Consider the following 17,616-nt stretch of genomic DNA (forward strand, 5'->3'; position numbering starts at 1 on the left):
AAATCTAGTATAATCATACTATTTATTTATGTTCATTTTTAAAAAACTTAATGATCATACATAGTAAAATGATCATGTATGTTATTTTTATATAGAAGGGAAAAGGGCAACTGCTTCAGATATTATTCCTATTCAAAAGGCACCAAGTGCTCCTGCTGAAAAACCTGTTCAATCAGGAAAGAAGAGATCTGCTCCCACACCAGCAAGAGGGGCTAAAAAATATGGTATAATCATACTCTTTCTAAATGTTCATTTTTAAAAAACTTAATGATCATTTATAGTAAAATTTATATTTATTTATATACAGAAACATTTATATTTAATTGATTAATGTTCATTTTCAATAAATCAAATGTTCATACTTAATGACTTATATATTCATTTTCAGTTGTTAGCCCTGCCAAGAAGAATGCTGGGAAAAGGAGAAAAATAGATGAAGTTCCATCTGATTAACCATCTGAGGATCCTTCTGATGAAGATTCCACTAATAGTGGTGATGACATTGAAGATTCTGCCTACAGAGCTGAATCAGAGCCTATTGATGATGCAGATGATGAAGATGATGAATTAGAGGACGAGGAGGAAGTTGAAGAAAAACTAAAGAAGAAAAAGCCAATGAAGAAGGAACAAAAGAAAGTGAAGGCTGAGAAGGTAGAGCAGAAGTTAGTGGTGTATAATAAAGAAAAGAGTGAAGGAAGAGGGAGAAAAAATATAAAAACAAAAATGGTTGTGGCAAGGGAAACAGATGAACTTGAGGAAATTCAAGAGGAGGAGTTTGAGGAAGAGAAATCATCAAAAAGAGGAGGACATGTCAAATTCATTGCATGGATAGATAAGATGACAGATACACAAAAACAAGAAGTTGTTGACATAGGGTTAGGATCACTTCTTAAGATCAATTTACCACAACTTGATCAGAAGTTCTGTAATTGGGTATTGGATAGTTTTGAGGAGAATAGTCAGAATTTTGAATTGCCAAAGAATGAAAAAATTCATGTTGAGGGAGAGGATGTGAGGGTTGTTTATGGCTAGCCTATAGGAGAAATTCCAATTGTTGAGGCAAAGTATGATAAATCTAGTGAGGAATATGCAGAATTTCTGAAGAAATGGAGAAAGTCATGGTCAGGAAAAACTCCATCAGTGAGTCAGGTATAATCGGTTATTTTCTGTAATAATGTTCATTTTGAATACATTTAATGATCATTAATTTTAAATATCTTGTTCATTTATTTTACAGATTGTGAATGGTTACATACATGATAAATTCAAGAACAACAAACCACCAAGTGAACATTTCATAACCAATTTTTTGGCAGTTGCTGTGAACTGCATGATGAAGTGCATATCAAACAATCAATGTCACTTCAAGTTTCTTTTTTCAATGATGGACAAAGAAAAAATAAGAAATTTGAATTGGTGTCAGTATGTGTTTGATTCACTAATCAAAAGTCATTTTGATTGGAGAAAGCAGAAAGGAAAGGGGTTCTACAAAGGCCCACTGCAATTTTTGATGGTAATATATGGTTTTATACAATGTTCATTTATATTGTGAAACATGATCATTCCTTAAATTATTAATGTTCATTTGTAATTTTAATAATGTTCATTTTCTGTTTTGCCTTGTAGCTGTTTTATTTTGATAGGGTTCAAAGGTTAGACAAAAGGACCTCCAAGAACATTCCCCATTATATCTGTTTGGAACAGAGACATGGTTCTTGAGAGGTTGAAAATAGAGTATGAACTGGGGTTTGGTAGAGGTAAAATCTTACCTAGAATTGTTGTTCAAGTGGAAGAAAGTCCAGAGGTAAAAAAAAATGATCAATTATAATGACATAAATGTTTAGTTTATTTATAATAAAATTATTTTGGTAAAGGCTTATAATTTGATTTACAATACAGGTTTTCATGAATGATTTAGTTAGCCTAGTGAAAGAGACAAGTACGAACCTTTCAAGACTTTCTGGAAAATTGATGAAGGCAAAGAAAATATTTCCAGAAAATCAATTGGTTAGAAAGGTTGATGAAGTTTTAGGAAGAATGGCTACAAGGGAGCAATCAACTCTAAGTCAAGATGAAGAGTTCTATGAATCAGAGGAGTTCCTAAATGCAATTGCTCAAATTGAAAAAGATCTCATGGAAGCAGCTGATTTGAACAAAACTACAAACTGGAAGGAGAATTATGATGTACGAAAAGCATTCACTTTACATTTAACTCCACCATCTCCAGCCATTGGTAAGTATGAACTAAATTAATTTTTAAGCATCATGATATCACTTTTATTTAAAAATTTTGATTATTGAAAATTTGTTGAATATATGTTCAGGTTCTACATCTACAACAAAGGCATTGATTATTGAACCCCTAATTCAAACATCTACTTCAGCATCAATTGGAAAAACTAATGAAAAAACATCTATTCCAGGTTCAATATGTTCATAATTAATAGCCATAATGTTCTTTTTAAAATTCCAACTATACTTTATCAAAATTGTTTATATTCAATATTTTAATATGTAAAATAAACTGATATATTTTACAGAAGAAAAAAAACGTAGCCTCTGCTACAAAAGAAGCTGAAAAGACTGTTGAAGAAAGTTCAGCTCCAGGTAAAAGATGTTCATATATAAAAAGTTTAATGATCATTTACAAATATATTTCATCATAATTGTTCATTTTCGATATTTGAATTTCTAAAATAAATTAAACCATTTTACAGGAGAAAAAAATGTAGGCTCTGCTACAAAAGCATCTCAAAAGGCTGTTGAAGAAAGATCAGCCTCAGGTAAAAGATGTTAACATATAATAAATATAATGATCATTTACAAATACTTATCTGAATTTTCAGTGAAACCAAACAAAATAGTAAATTGTTCATTTCTAACAAAAAATGTTTATTTTTTAGGTGATCCACAGAAGGGTTATTCTACAGCACCTCCTCATGGTGATTTGGAATTGAGCACAGGAGGAAAGAATGAAGAATCTGAAAAAGACAAACAAGGAGGAAAAGGATAATATGAATACCTCACCAAAAACTTCAAGATGTATTCGGTGACAATGTATCTTTAAAATAATTTAAATATGTAATTAGTAAGACTAGTCTTTTATTTTACTAGGAAAAAGTACTGTTTATTTTGCTAAGAACAATTTGTGTTATGGTAATTTATTTTGCTAAGAACAATTAGTATTATGTATAATTGTTGTATTATAAATTCCAATATAAAAATGTTTAGAAATGATGGTTATATTCAAAAGGTTATTGAGAATGAACATGTGATAATGTATGATTGTTCATTTCTATACCTACTAACTACCTTTAATGTTTTAGTGAAAACAAGGAAAAAGATTCATCAGCAAAACTCATGAACAGGTAAACAATTATAAATAGTAATGAACATTTACATATAAGTAAATATTCATTTGTTCTCAATGTTAAATAATAATGAACATTTTTTTATAACTAAATGTTCATTTGTGTTGTTTAATATGATCAGGAATGATGAAAAGAAAATATCAATTGCAGAAAAGAGTAAAAACACTGGAAAGGAGAAAGTTGAAAGGTATAATTTATAATTTATTTATATACATATAAATGTTCATTTAATGTTCTTTATATAACTCTACTACATTTATTTAACGTCAAGACCACAACGTGAAAAGCAAACAATTCCTCTTGCTTTCCGATCTCCGTACATGATCAAGTACAAAGATCTATTCAAAGATGAGAAGACAATGAACCAAATTGCAGTAGACTTTGCTCTCAGTGATAAAGATGAAAGGTAATTACTTAAACAAACTTAATTAAAGTGAAATATATTATCTTAAAATATGTTCACATCTATATTACTAAATGTTCATATTGCAGTGTTCTTATATACTATGATGGGTTAAATCTCATTAATAGAAAAGAAATGAAAACACTTGGAGATGATGTTGAAGTAACAAATTGTGTGATAGATGGATGGGCAACAATTCTTAATCATAAAAAGCCAAAAAGCAAGATTTACTTCTCCACAATGCTTCATGTTAGTTTTACTTCTTTTTTTTTATAGTAAAAGTGTTGTTATGTTGTTATAATTGCTAGATTATCTTTAATTTTGCAAATGATTGTTTCTATTTCAACAGCACATTATGTATATAAATAGAGTTTGTCAGGAAGGCTCATCCATGAAAACAAGAATTGATAAATTCATTGAAAGAATTGACAATGAGTTGAAGATGAATAAGATTGATAGCATTGTTGGATACAAACATGTATTGCCATGAAATTCATAATAAAAATGTTCAATTATGATTAGTAAAATGATCAATAATAACTTAATATTTGTTCAAGTCTTCTTCCCAGTATCAACTTCTCAACATTTTTTTCTCTTGTGCGTCAATCATATAGAAGAGAAAATTCATATTATTGACAATAGGAAACTACCACAACATGTCACAATCCAAGCAAAGTATGAAGATCAACCAAAAATGATGGTGAGTATATATGTTCATTTCTGCTTGGCTAAATGATCATTTTTAAGTTTCTAATTGTTCAAGCATTCTACATACAACCAACTTCTAATTAAGTTTTACTATTGCTTTTATCAGTTGAAAGGATTGACAGGATACATGAAACACCTTGGATATGAAGATGCTGATAGAATTGAAGAATACAAAATTGTTTTGGAGAAGATGAAATGGCGTAGCAACGATGATTATACAAACTGTGGAGTATACATTATGAAGCACATGGAAACCTTCACTAGTGATCCTAATGAGAAATGAGTTTGTGATTTAAAAGCAAACAATGTAAGTATCATAAATGTTCAATTATAAAATACATAATGTTCATTTAAAAAAATGTACAAAAAATAAACATTATAATTTACTTTGTTCAACAGGTGAACCAGATTAGGAAGCTAAGGATTTAATATGTAACAGAGCTGATGCTATTTGAAGAAAACACTGAAGCAAGGATAAATAGAAGAAAAGCACGAAAGTTTGCAAAGGAGAAATGTCATCACATGTTCATTTATGAATATAAATATGATCAATTTATATATATAGACATATAGATTTTATGTTTTTCATAGAGTATTTTATATAATGTTTCTTATAATTATTTGAATATTGACAATATTACTCTCTTTTTTAGATACAGTTTATATGAAAATTGCAAATTTAAAAATTTGTTTTTAGATACAATTTAAATTACTTAATAAACAAAACATTTAAAATGTTCATTACCAATAGAGTATATGCTCAATACCAAAATCAAATTTGTTCAATTACAACACTTGCAACAAAATATTAAACTGAAGTATATATATTAGTTCAACAAAAAAAATTCTTACTTGTTATTTTTTGCCAACCTCTTAGCAACATTAGTATCAAAAAATGCTAAAAACCTATCATACTTATAAGAAACATGGTGACCACCACGTTGAGTGCCTTGAACACATTCATCATTTGAAGGAGTTGTAACTTCAATTCTTCTCGAAGATGGTAAAGGAATTTGAACAGGTTTTGGAGGTAACTGATCATTTCTTGAAGGTAATTGAACATTTGCTGAAGAACATTGAACATTGATTGGAGGAACTTGAACATTTCTTGCATGAAATCGAACATTTCTTGCAGGAAATTGAACATTTCTTGAAGGAACTTGAACATTTCTTGGAGGTTTACTTGAAGAAACATGAGCAGTACTTGAAACATTTAAATCCTTCTCCTACATAAAAAATATTAAGCATTATCATAAATATAAATATACATATTAAAAATTATAAATGACATTTAAAAGAATAAATATACCTTAGAAAGAGCAGAAATACCTTCATCAAAAGATATATTGGATCCAAAAGAACTTTCAACAACAACCTAATAATACAAAAATTATATTTACATAATGGAAATAATTTCAAAAAATAAAAACAAAACAAATTAAAAAAATAATACCTAACTAAAACCATTAAAAATACTTTCATCAGAGTCATTAGAAGAATAAGGAACCTTTTCTACAGAAGATGCCTTCTTAGCAACCTAAATTATAAAAGCATAAAATATGATCATTCATAGAAACATAAATGATCAAATTTGTGAAAAAAAAATTATAAAAATATTACCTTAGAAGGTGGGTTTTTCAATATAATCAGTTCATTAGAATCACACATAGAATTAGCATAAGAAACAGGAAGTCCATCATCATCAAATTCCTAAAACAAAGAAAATAAACATTAGTATTAAACTAAATGATCAAATATGAAAACCTTTATGTTCAATAGTACCTGAACTCCTGCTTGACCTTTAGCCCTCACATATGGTGTATATGATGACTTACTCTTCCTCCAATTACCCCTAGCTTTATTAAACTCTTTTTCTACAATACATTTAGGCTGTACATTTCTCTCACCAATAGGCCTTTTTTCGGAGGATTATTAACTTCATGATCAACAATTTCAATACCTTCAGCAGCCTCATTGAAATCAATTGTGCCCCTAACACTCTCAACTTTGTCTTTTAAAATATTTAAATAGAGGTCAACTTCAGCTCTTGCAGGCCAAGAATTTAGACAACTAATTACCAACTTCACAAACTTCCTTAATGTTTGTGACCTCCAAACAATAGTAGACACCAAATTAGTTCTTGAAGAAGGTTTATCAATAGTAGTATGAGTACACATTGCAGCCTTTGTCCAACGCTTCGTAATATACTCATTCGGAATCTTAGGTACACAATGTAAATGATATACACGAAGAGAATGAGAACATAACAATCCCATTTCACTAAAGTACATGCATGTGCAACATATAGCATGAGTTTCTTTGTTGAAAACAACTTCATGCCTAATCATATCTTTACCAGATCTCCATAAATGGTATGAATATTCCGGAAAATGAAGACCAGCATCAGAATGTTCATAAGCAGTACCCTTAATGAACTCTTATTAAAAAATAATATATGCTTGAATGGTGTACAAAGACTTAGCATGAACTAAAATGCTAATATGAGCAAAAGCAAGATGACGATTACCCCTCAATGTATTATAATCATTTCCATTCTCTTTGCTCCTCCACTTAGAAATAACATCAAGAAAAACATGGTAAAAGTCACACAAACCTTGTGTCTTATTAAGCCTTTCCGAAACAGATTTATTTGTAGTTTTACTTCGTTGAGATGATAAAACACCACCAGACCAATGCTTCTTAGAATAGGCAGGACACCACATCTCTTTAATCTTGTACAAATCACACAACCAATCATCTTTTTCACATTTATATTTCATTAACATTTTGCATAAAAGATATGATCATTAGATTATGTATAAATGAACACATTTAGTAATAAAATGTACATATATACAACAATAAATGATCATATTAATAAAATACAATGATCAAATTTGAAAAACCATATTAAAATTAATAATAACTAAAATACCTTTTCCAAAAATGTTCAAATTCAGCAGGGGTTCCACAATACTTAAGCAAGTAACCAAACAAATCTTTAAATCCATCTAAAGTTCTCAAAGCCCCAATATGCTTCTTTGAATTTTTCTCAATGTGCCAAACACAAAGACGATGATGCACACTTGGAGGAAATACATTTCGAATACTGGCTGCAATTGCTTGAGCTTGATCAGTCATAATTGTGATAGGACTTTTGTTTCCCATAGATTTCAAAAATGTATCAAAAAGCCACACAAAAGATTCAGTTCACTCATTGAAAATAAAACCCATACCAAACACGAGGTTATTAGCATGATGATTCATACCAACAAACAGAGCACAAATCATTCCATATTTATTTGTCCTATACGTGGTTTCAAAAACCAGCAAATCTCCAAAATACTCATAATCTCTCTTCATCCGACCATCACGCCAAAAAAAGTTAACTAAACACCCATCCTCATCTTGTTCAAAGTCATAGTAAAATTCAGCTTCATCAAGTTGTCTTTTAGCAAAGTATTTGATCAATTGATGACTGTCACAACCATCAAGTAAAGATCGTTTTTCAGCAGATAAAGCGTTATAGGCATCCGATCCCGTAAATCCTAAATTAGGAGACCCACCAACATCCTTCTTCATTGCCCTCAACGCTGCAGAAATTTTAACTCCACTACACCTTAATGTAGACATGAATTGCAAATTTTCTTTATAAACCCTTCTTTGAGACCTTAACAAATGTCTCTTTTCAAGAAGAATCATATGATGATTATGTTTCATGTAATGCTTTGTACATGTCCATAAACCTAAACGATCAATCTTAAACTGAATAAAAGCCAAACAACCAGTTCTTATATCAAGTCTCTCATAAGCCCTTTTATTCTTTGCCTTCTCATCCTTCCAACCTTCATTGAAACAAACAAATCTTTTCATCTTCAAAGAGCCATCATTTTGAGATTTACTTTTATCAATTCTAATACCAAAACCATGCTTAAAAGCATAGTCATTATAAGTATCATAAGCTTCTTGTTCAGAATTAAAATCTTTATAAAGTAACTCCGATTTAGTTGCTTCTTCAAACAGAATTTCATCACTAGTACCCACTGCATAAGTTTTTCAAAATGAACATAACGAATAACAGAAATGTACAAATACAAAACAGAACATATACAAATGATCATTTAGCATTTTCAATGTGATCCAAATATTTAAATAATATAAAGCTCTAAATATTATTATAACTGATAACGATCATTTATAATTGTACAAATGTTCAGAATAATAAAACAACAGAAACATAACATAGAGTAATAAATGATAATTCACAGTAGCGTAAAACATAAACTAATAACTAATAAAAATAAGGAAATTTTAGATTTTAACACCTCCATAAAAAAATTGATTTTAACACCACACAAACTAACAAAAAATGGGTATTACCACTACTTTACGGATTCCTAAACGGAATCAGTTAAGTGCCACGTGTCGCTTTCTTATTGGCCAAAAAAATTAAAAAAATTAAAAAAAATAAAAAGACCTAAAACTACCCAGCCACCCCAGCCCCGCCGCCGCGCCACCACCACCTAACCACCCACCCACCCCTACCCTCCCAAAAACCAACACCAGCAACGCCTTCGCTCACCCAACCTAGCTGAACCCTCCCCCTCCCTTTCCCGCAACCGCTTCGCCCCCAAAAACCACCTAACCCAAAACCCTCCTTCCCTAATACGGTCACGATTCTGACCAAAAATGGTCGAAATCGGCCGATTAAGGCAACTGAACCCCAAAACCGGCCGATTTCGTCCATTTGTGGCCGGAATCGCGACCGTATTGGGGAAGGAGATTTTGGGTTTGGTCGTTTTTGGGGGCGAAGCCATTGCGGGAAAGGGAGGGGGAGAGTTCATCTGGGTTGGGGGTGTGAAGGCGTCGCGGCCGGTGGTGCTTTCGGGGAGGGAAGGGGTAGTTCTATGGTTGGCGATGGTGGCGCGGTGGTGGGGCTGGGGTAGTTTTAGGGTTTTTTAATTTTTTTTTTTAATTTTTAAATTTTTTTTTAAATAACTAAAATTGTGACACGTGTCACTGAGGACCCCACTTAACGGAATTTTTGGACGGAATCCGTTAAGTGGTGGTAATACCAATTTTTTGTTAGTTTGTGTGGTGTTAAAATCAATTTTTTTTTTATGGAGGTGTTAAAAACCATTTTCGGGTTTTTGTGTGGTGTTAAAATCTAAAATTTCCTAAAAATAACATACATAATAATGAAATGATAATTTACAGTAATCAAAATCAAAATTCACAAATATAACTAAATCAGAAACTAAATCAAACAATTATACAACAAATAAAACTAAAATAGCATTCAAAATCAGAGTACTCAAAATCGAGCTAAAACAGAGACTAAATTAATCTAAAAAAATTTAATAAAACAAATCACATTCATAATACTACTAAAACAAAAGCAAAATTACTCCAAACAACTCAAATGGATCATAATCAAACAAATCACATACATTAAACAACTAAAACAGAAGCAAAATTAATCGAAACAACTCAAATTGATCATAATAAAAAAAATCACATACATTAAACAACTAAAACAGACGCAAAATTAATCGAAACAACTCAAATTGATCATAATCAAACAAATTACATTAAAAAAACAACTAAAACAGAATCAAAAGTGTTAAAAAAAAGTTACATTGATCAACAAATGAATTAAACAATCCAGTAGAAGACGGAAAAAACAGCTTCACAATCACGATCAAACTGAGAAATCGAAGAATGCTGAATTTCAGAATCACGATCAACATCTACAATCACGAATTCATCCATAATTGATAGGAAAACAACGATCTAGAGAGAGAAAATGAGCAAAAAGGAGTGAAAACACAAAAATTAGGTTTAAAATGAAATATATAGGTGGCGTGAACTATAAGTAAGGAAAAGAAGAAAGAGGAAAAAAAAAAGAAAAAAAAAAAGAGAGAGAAATGCATAAATGATCAAAACGACGTAGCTAAAGAGGGGGAGTAGACAGCAATAGCTAAAGGAGGTTGTAGGTAAAAATTTTCACTATTGGACCCATATCATGTACCAACCAAACTGGATTGGCTGTTTTCTTAAAATAGATTTTCAAAAACAGAGAGAAGAGAAAAGAAATAAAAACTTTCCGCAACACTAAACTTTCCACACTTTCACTTCATTCGATTATGATTCGACGTGAAAGGTACTCTCATCACCGGGTTTGGTTTTGGGGAGACACAAATGGGTGTCTACAATTATTAATTATTAATAATTTATTATTATTATTATTATTATTAATTATTAATAATTTATTATTTTTTTATTTTTATTAAATATCAATAATTAATTATTGTTATTATTATTATTAAGTATTAATTATTATTATAGTTAAATATTAAATATTTATTATTAAATATTAATTATTTATTATTATTATTAATTATTAATTATTATTATAATAATTCAATATTAAGTATTAATTTTAAGTAGAGCAGAGCAGAGCAGAGCAGGGCAGAGTAGAGTAGAGTAGAGCAGATTGAAGTAGAGCAGAGCAGATTTCAACAAAGTAGAGCAGAGCAGAGCAAAGCAGATTTCAGCAGAGCAGAGCAAAGCAACTCTAAAGAACGGAGTCGTAGTGTATATTTCGTTAGCAACTCGACTAATTAAGGTTGATGCAACAAGCCAACAATATGATCCTCCTTGTTATATTGTTAAATTAATGTTTTCTTCGATTTCCGATAACTAAAGCAATGGTGTTGATAACGTATCATGAAATAAGGGGAAAAGGGAGAATATAAGAGGGAGATGTAGATAGTTAATTGTGTTGTCTCTCTCTCTTTATATACACACACACACACACACACACACACACACACACACACACATATATATATATATATATATATATATATATATATATATATATATATATATTGATGTGAGCAATATAACCTATATGGACAATGAAAAGTCCATTCATGAAAAGTTACAATGTGAACTAAAGGCATATGGAGGTTACAAAAGAAAGTTATAAAGACACTAAAGATAGTCATATTAAAGAGATAGTTACAAGGTATAATGGGCATACATTATTATTCGTAACAGTTTTATATTTCCTCACATATAGGCTAGTTTTAATTCCTGACTTCGCCCCTGGGTGTCAGTGTCAGTGTCAGTTCGGGTTCTCTTCGATGTTCATGTCTTGAGCTTTTGGTCCATCCCGACTAGTTAAGTTAGTTTGGCTTATTTTGGTCCATAGCATGGTTATGGTTCAATCCTCTTGGTTGTCAAGGCTCCGCCGCTACAATGTTTGATGTGAGACTTTTTCAATATGTTGTTCTCTTCGTTCTTCCTGTAATGGTAGGTAGTAAACCCTTTACGAGGGTTTGTTTAGACGTGTTGCTTAGCTCTCTTAGAGCATCAGCAATGGAGAGGATTACTCTCCTTTTAGCCATCCTTTTTTGTACTTTTGTTGTTCCTCTTGAATGTTGAAGTAGGTAAAAGGATCCTCTCCACTACAAGTAAATAACCTTTTTGTAGCGATTATTTTAACCTTTAGTATCGATTGTAATTGCAATAAAAAGCTTTCCCAACGGATGGTCAATCGATACAATATCCCCCATTGCCTTAGCCTTTAGTAGTGGTTTTCTATATCGCTGGGGTTGGTCTCAATAATCGATACGAAAAACTACATCCAATCGTGGTGATTATTGTAGCGATTACAATTGCTATAAATGTTTAACTCATTTTCTTCAAAAAAAAAAAACATGCGTATGATCTTTACAAGATTCGAACATGCAACCTCAAACTCTTATATTAAATGTTTCACCAATAAGCTATGACATATTTTATGTATTCTTTGTCAAACAATATTTATATATCTAGTGTTGAAAAGGCTTTTCATATCGATTTGTAGGATTTAGTGGCGATTGTAAATGATACGATTTCTCAAAATTATATAAATGTGTAAAAATAGTGTGGATATGTATTATTATGTTTTCCGTATCGATTTTATATGGGAAAACCATGGCTATTGTAAAATGATACGAATTCCTTAATTATTTCACAAACATACTTGCATATTGTAGCGAATGTACAATTGCTACAAAATAATCGCTATGAAAAGACATTTTTCTTGTAGTGCTCTTGGGAAGTACACTAACATTTCCTTTATGTGGAAAGGAAATATTGCCTCGTCCCGTGCGCAAAAGCAAGCAAAAGCAAACAACAGAAAAAGAAAAAAAAAAGGAAAATTTGTTCAAAAGGACCACTGAAGTGGCCTCTTTTGTTCAAAAGGACCTATTAAGGAAAAAGTTATTTAAAAGGACCACAAAAGACAGTTTGGGTTGTTGAGGAGGACCAAAGCCGATTTTCAGGCAAGTCAATGCCGGACTCTGGCGTTGGCCATCACGTGCCAAGCACGTGACTCATTAATTTCACCAAAATTTAATTTTTTTTCCTTTTTCCATAATTTTTCTCTAATTCTCCAATTAACCCCAATTTAACCCTTTTTAATTTCATTCTCTCTCCTTTCTTTCTCTATACTCATCTTGCTTGTTTGCCATTGTTAGTGAGGTCAAAGCATCAAGTAAAATGGTTAATGAAATTAACTTCACCACAAGCAGCAAATAAGCACAACATCAACCCACAACACGCTAACCCTCCTCCCACTTCACCACCGACAACAACCAGGCCACCACTCCAACACACTTCCGCACCTCCACCAAACAGCCCAAGCAAGCACCTAACGAAGCCACAACCACCTAAACCCACAATCCTTACCTTGTGCGAATTATCCTCAATTGTAGTGTGGATGAATTCGTTTGGAAATAAATGCGAATTACTGGTTGAATATAATCAAAGCAAGGTTACATAAATGAGGAGAGAGAATAAAGGGGAAAAAGGGATAATTGGGGTTAAAGGGAAAAGTGGAGGGAAATTGTGGAAAAAGGAAAAAGCAAATTTGGTTCATGGTTTAGTTTCATGGTTTATGCTTTGAGGAGTGAGAAAGAAGAAGAAAGGGAAAAATTGGGGGTAAAGGGGAAATTTGGGGGGGATTGGTGGAAAGAGGGAAAAAAAGGGAAAAAAAAAATTTGGCCTCAAAATAATGAAGCACGTGCTTGGCACGTGATGGTCAACGCCGGATTCCGGTGTTGACTTGCCTAAAAATCGACTTTGGTCCTCCTCAATAAATCAAACTGTCTTTTGTGGTCCTTTAAAACAACTTTTTCCTTAATAGGTCCTTTTGAACAAAAGAGGCCACTTCAGTGGTCCTTTTGAACAAATTTTCCTAAAAAAAAAAGGGAAAAGTGTCTGTTGGAGGCAAAATGCCAAACCAACGTGATAAACCAACGGTCAAATGCAAACAAGAACAAGTTATCTTGTGACACTTGTCACAACGAGAGTGGTCACGTATTTTTGTGACTTAAATCTTTATAATGGCTATAACTTGTTAACGGTAACTTATTTCAGAAAAACCAAAAGCACCAACGGTTATAAATTTTTTTCTGTATAAAATGAGTATAATTTTTCCATATTTTCACACACTTTCATTTTTTGCATTTTTTCCCGATTAATCTCATCTATTGTCGAAAACATCTAATATCACTCAAACAAATTTTTTTCCACTAATTTCACTTCCAATTTCAAATACCCTTCATATGGATCGTAATAATTCAAATTACGGAAATAATATGAATTTTCCAAATAATCCAAACTTTCAATATAATCAATATAATCCTCCTTTTGACCCAAATTTATTGAGTAATCCAAATTTTCAAGCTGCTTTGCGATGGTTTAATAGTCAATCAAGACCAATAAATTAAATGTCAATAATATTCCACAATGTCAGCCTCATTTCCCTTTTCCTCAAAGTAGCTCGTCATCTCAACAATCTCTTGGTAATATGCAATGGCGGGTTTTCCCATTTCTGAACATTTCACTCATAACATGGATCAATCACCGGGAGGTTTTGGTGTTAGCAATGCAACTCCAATAGAGGAGACTGGTGATGAACATGTGGAACAATTAGTGGGGGTGCAACATCTAGAAGACATTAACGATGTTGATGTCGAAATTGTTTCCGAACAAAATGTCAACACCACCGGGCAAAGGAAAAACCAATCATGGATCATAGCTGAAGACAAAGCACTTGTATCGGCCTACATAAACGCAGGGGGTGACGTAGTGAGAGGAACCAAGACAAAGAGAAGTGGGTTATGGGTTGACATCTATAACCACTATGAACGTTCTAGAATAGAAAACCCCACTGAAATAAAGGTAAGAAACATTAAATCTATGCAAAATCGCTGGGATCATATAAATTCACATTGTAGTAAATGGGTAGATGCACATGGGTATCATTATCGAACCAAGGGTAGTGGTGAGTCCGAGCAAAATTTGGAGAATTTTTCTCACAAAGATTACTACGCAACTAACAACAAGATGTTTTGTTTATTGCACTGTTTTGAGGAGTTGAGAAAATATCCGAAATGGGATCCATCTTTGGCCAAAGATCAATCGACTATGTTACCAAGTGGCCAATAAACGTCAACCAAAAGTGGGGGAAGTGGTAAAAGATCACAACCTGATTCACCATCCGAGGTTGGAGGAAGAGGTAAAAGACCAGCTGTCATAAAACAAACAAAGATGAAAGGTAAAGCATCTACTACTTCAACTTCAAGTATAAATCTTGAAGCGTTAAGCACAAATTTTAACGAAGTTGGTGATAAGTTGAATGATTTGGGTGGGCGACTTCTAGATCAGTTGAAGGAAAGAGATGAACTTAAAAAAGCACAAGTTGAAGAAAAGAAAAGGCAAAAGGACGAGACCATGAAGTTTAGAATGTTAGAAAGATTAATGCAGAAGCCCGTTCTTGATGAAGTTGAATTAGAAATGTATAAGAAACTTAGAGATGAATTCAGTAGTAGATTTTCGATTTGATTTAATTTACCTGATTGTACCGAGTAATCATGATTTGTTTTACGATTATGAGTTGTATGTTTTATAATTATTGTAACTTTGCAGAATTATTGTCAATGTACCTTTTTAATATGAATGTAATTTCTATGTATTAATATGAACTTTATGTTTACTAAATTGAGTTCAAGTCTGTTAATGTTACTTTATATTATTGTGATAATGTATAAGATTGCTACCCATGACATTTCATCTAACTAAAATCATATCTTCTGACATCCTTTGTTTTATGACCACATATCATCATCTGAAATCTAATCTTCTAACCTTGTCTTTTTTTGTCTAGATAATTTATCAAATTGCTCCCATGACATTTCATCTAACCAAAATCTTATCTTCTGACATCCTTTGTTTTATGACCACATATCCTTGGGAGAAATCTTATCATCTGACTAACCTTATCCTATTTTTATCTATAAAGTTCATAATATTACTCCCAATAACATTACATCTCTCAATATCAACCTTATTTTCCCATTGGCATTTAAAAAAAAAAACCAAAACCTTCTATTTCAAATATTGTTTGGTAATAAACATAATATGAATCGATTCAAACTCTTCAAGTTCTTCTTCTTCATCTTCGTCTTCAAGTTCAACTGATGATATCTATGATCAAATGGTCATGAATTTTATCAACGAGAGTCATCGATTACAAGTAATGCAAAATGCAGTACTTGTAGCTGTAAACAATTCAGTACAACAAAATGAACATAAACGTCAAAGAAAACGAAGAATAACTGTGCCGAGAAATCGTGAAGCAGCTCACGACAATTTAGTTTCAGATTATTTTAGTGACCAACCAGTATACGATGAAACCACATTTCGAAGGAGGTTTCGTATGCGAAGACCCCTTTTCCTTCGCATTGTCAACACATTAAGTGCAACTAACCGTTACTTCCAACAACACCCAGATGCTACCATGCGTCTTGGTGCTTCACCCCTTCAGAAATGCACAACAGCCATACGTATGTTAGCTTATGGTTGTTCTGCTGATCAAATAGATGAGTATCTGAAGCTCGGTGAAAGCACTGCCAGAGAATGTTTTGCACAGTTTGTCGACGGAGTAATTGCTCAATTTGCAACTGAGTACCTTCGCAAGCCAACATTGGAAGATATCCAACGCCTCCTTAGAGAAGGGGAGGATAGAGGTTTCCCTGGCATGTTGGGCAACATTGCTTGCATGCATTAGGTTTGGAAAAATTGTCCAGCTGGATGGAAAGGAATATATCAAGGAAGATCTAAAACGGCGACTGTTATTTTAGAAGCGATTGCTTCCAGGGATTTATGGATTTGGCACGCCTTCTTTGGGACTCCTGGATCCCGCAACGACATTAATGTAGTTCAGCGCTCTCCGGTGTTTGATGATATAATAAATAATCGTGCTCCACAAGTTCTGTTCACTGTTAACGGAAATAATTACAACAAAGGATATTATCTCACAGATGGGATTTATCCAAAATGGTCGACATTCATAGACGCTATTGCAGTCCCACAAACCTTAAAGGATAAATTGTTCACTACACGTCAAGAGAGTGCTAGAAAGGATGTTGAGCGTGCATTTGGTGTGTTACAAGCTCGGTTTGCAATAGTCCGGAAGCCTGCTTTGGCATGGAGTGTAGAGTTGATGTGGAAAATCATGATGACTTGCATCATCATCCACAACATGATAGTTGAAGACGAATGTGATACATATTTAAACTATAAAGATCCACTAGAATTCGCTCAAGAACAGCCTGAAAATATGTCAGGGTCGTCCTCAACCAGAAATGCAACAACATTTATCGTAACTCCTGGGCAGTATGATCCTGATAATTTTAGTAGATTGATTGCTTCAAGAGGGGAGATTCGCGATAGACAAGTTCATGAGGCATTAAAGAATGACTTGGTTGAGCATTCATGGGCAAAGTCAAGGAGCTCGGTTGAAAATTAGCATTTTGATAATTTTAAATTATGTGTGTTATTTTCGTTGCTTTATTTTCATCCGTGTATTTCAAATTTTTAATTTATGTCTTTTAATTCATGTATTTCGTATTTTACTAATATTTTATATTAATGTGAAAAAGTATTAGTTGCCGTATTTTTGTTCGATTAATAATAATAATAACAACAACAACAACAACAACAACAACAACAACAACAACAACAACAATAATAACAATAACAATAATAATAATAAACATATTTTACAAACTAAAA

General features: G+C 32.3%; 3 protein-coding genes across 3 annotated transcripts; 2 read left to right on the forward strand and 1 right to left on the reverse strand.

Moving 5' to 3' along the window:
- Positions 1 to 7,692: 7,692 nt before the first annotated feature.
- LOC110722060 (protein FAR1-RELATED SEQUENCE 5-like) lies at positions 7,693 to 10,254 on the reverse strand. Its single transcript, XM_021901326.1, has 2 exons — positions 10,176 to 10,254; positions 7,693 to 8,525 (listed from the first exon to the last, which is right to left on the reverse strand). Exons 1-2 carry the CDS (start codon positions 10,252 to 10,254, stop codon positions 7,693 to 7,695), a joined length of 912 nt encoding a protein of 303 aa, XP_021757018.1.
- Positions 10,255 to 14,352: 4,098 nt separating this feature from the next.
- Positions 14,353 to 14,988, forward strand: LOC110722141 (glutathione S-transferase T3-like). The gene has a single exon (XM_021901432.1). It carries the CDS (start codon positions 14,353 to 14,355, stop codon positions 14,986 to 14,988), a length of 636 nt encoding a protein of 211 aa, XP_021757124.1.
- Positions 14,989 to 15,090: 102 nt separating this feature from the next.
- Positions 15,091 to 17,350, forward strand: LOC110722221. Its single transcript, XM_021901526.1, has 3 exons — positions 15,091 to 15,338; positions 15,985 to 16,568; positions 16,629 to 17,350. The coding sequence occupies exons 1-3, from the start codon at positions 15,091 to 15,093 to the stop codon at positions 17,348 to 17,350; spliced, it is 1,554 nt and encodes a 517-aa protein (XP_021757218.1).
- The last annotated feature ends 266 nt before the right edge of the window (positions 17,351 to 17,616 follow it).

Source organism: Chenopodium quinoa, unplaced genomic scaffold (assembly GCF_001683475.1).
Source record: "Chenopodium quinoa cultivar QQ74 unplaced genomic scaffold, ASM168347v1, whole genome shotgun sequence".
NCBI lineage: Eukaryota > Viridiplantae > Streptophyta > Magnoliopsida > Caryophyllales > Amaranthaceae > Chenopodium > Chenopodium quinoa.

What these genes read in the sequence shown, in the direction of transcription:
- LOC110722060 (XM_021901326.1), bottom strand. Translation starts at nt 10,254, where the DNA reads ATGGATGAATTCGTGATTGTAGATGTTGATCGTGATTCTGAAATTCAG. An exon ending in TTCTCAGTTTGATCGTGATT is followed by an intron (nt 8,526 to 10,175) that starts GTGAAGCTGTTT and finishes AAACTTATGCAG; the next exon opens with TGGGTACTAGTGATGAAATT.
- LOC110722141 (XM_021901432.1), top strand. Translation starts at nt 14,353, where the DNA reads ATGGCGGGTTTTCCCATTTCTGAACATTTCACTCATAACATGGATCAA.
- LOC110722221 (XM_021901526.1), top strand. Translation starts at nt 15,091, where the DNA reads ATGAAAGGTAAAGCATCTACTACTTCAACTTCAAGTATAAATCTTGAA. An exon ending in GATGAAGTTGAATTAGAAAT is followed by an intron (nt 15,339 to 15,984) that starts GTATAAGAAACT and finishes AAACTCTTCAAG; the next exon opens with TTCTTCTTCTTCATCTTCGT. An exon ending in TAGAGAAGGGGAGGATAGAG is followed by an intron (nt 16,569 to 16,628) that starts GTTTCCCTGGCA and finishes AAAATTGTCCAG; the next exon opens with CTGGATGGAAAGGAATATAT.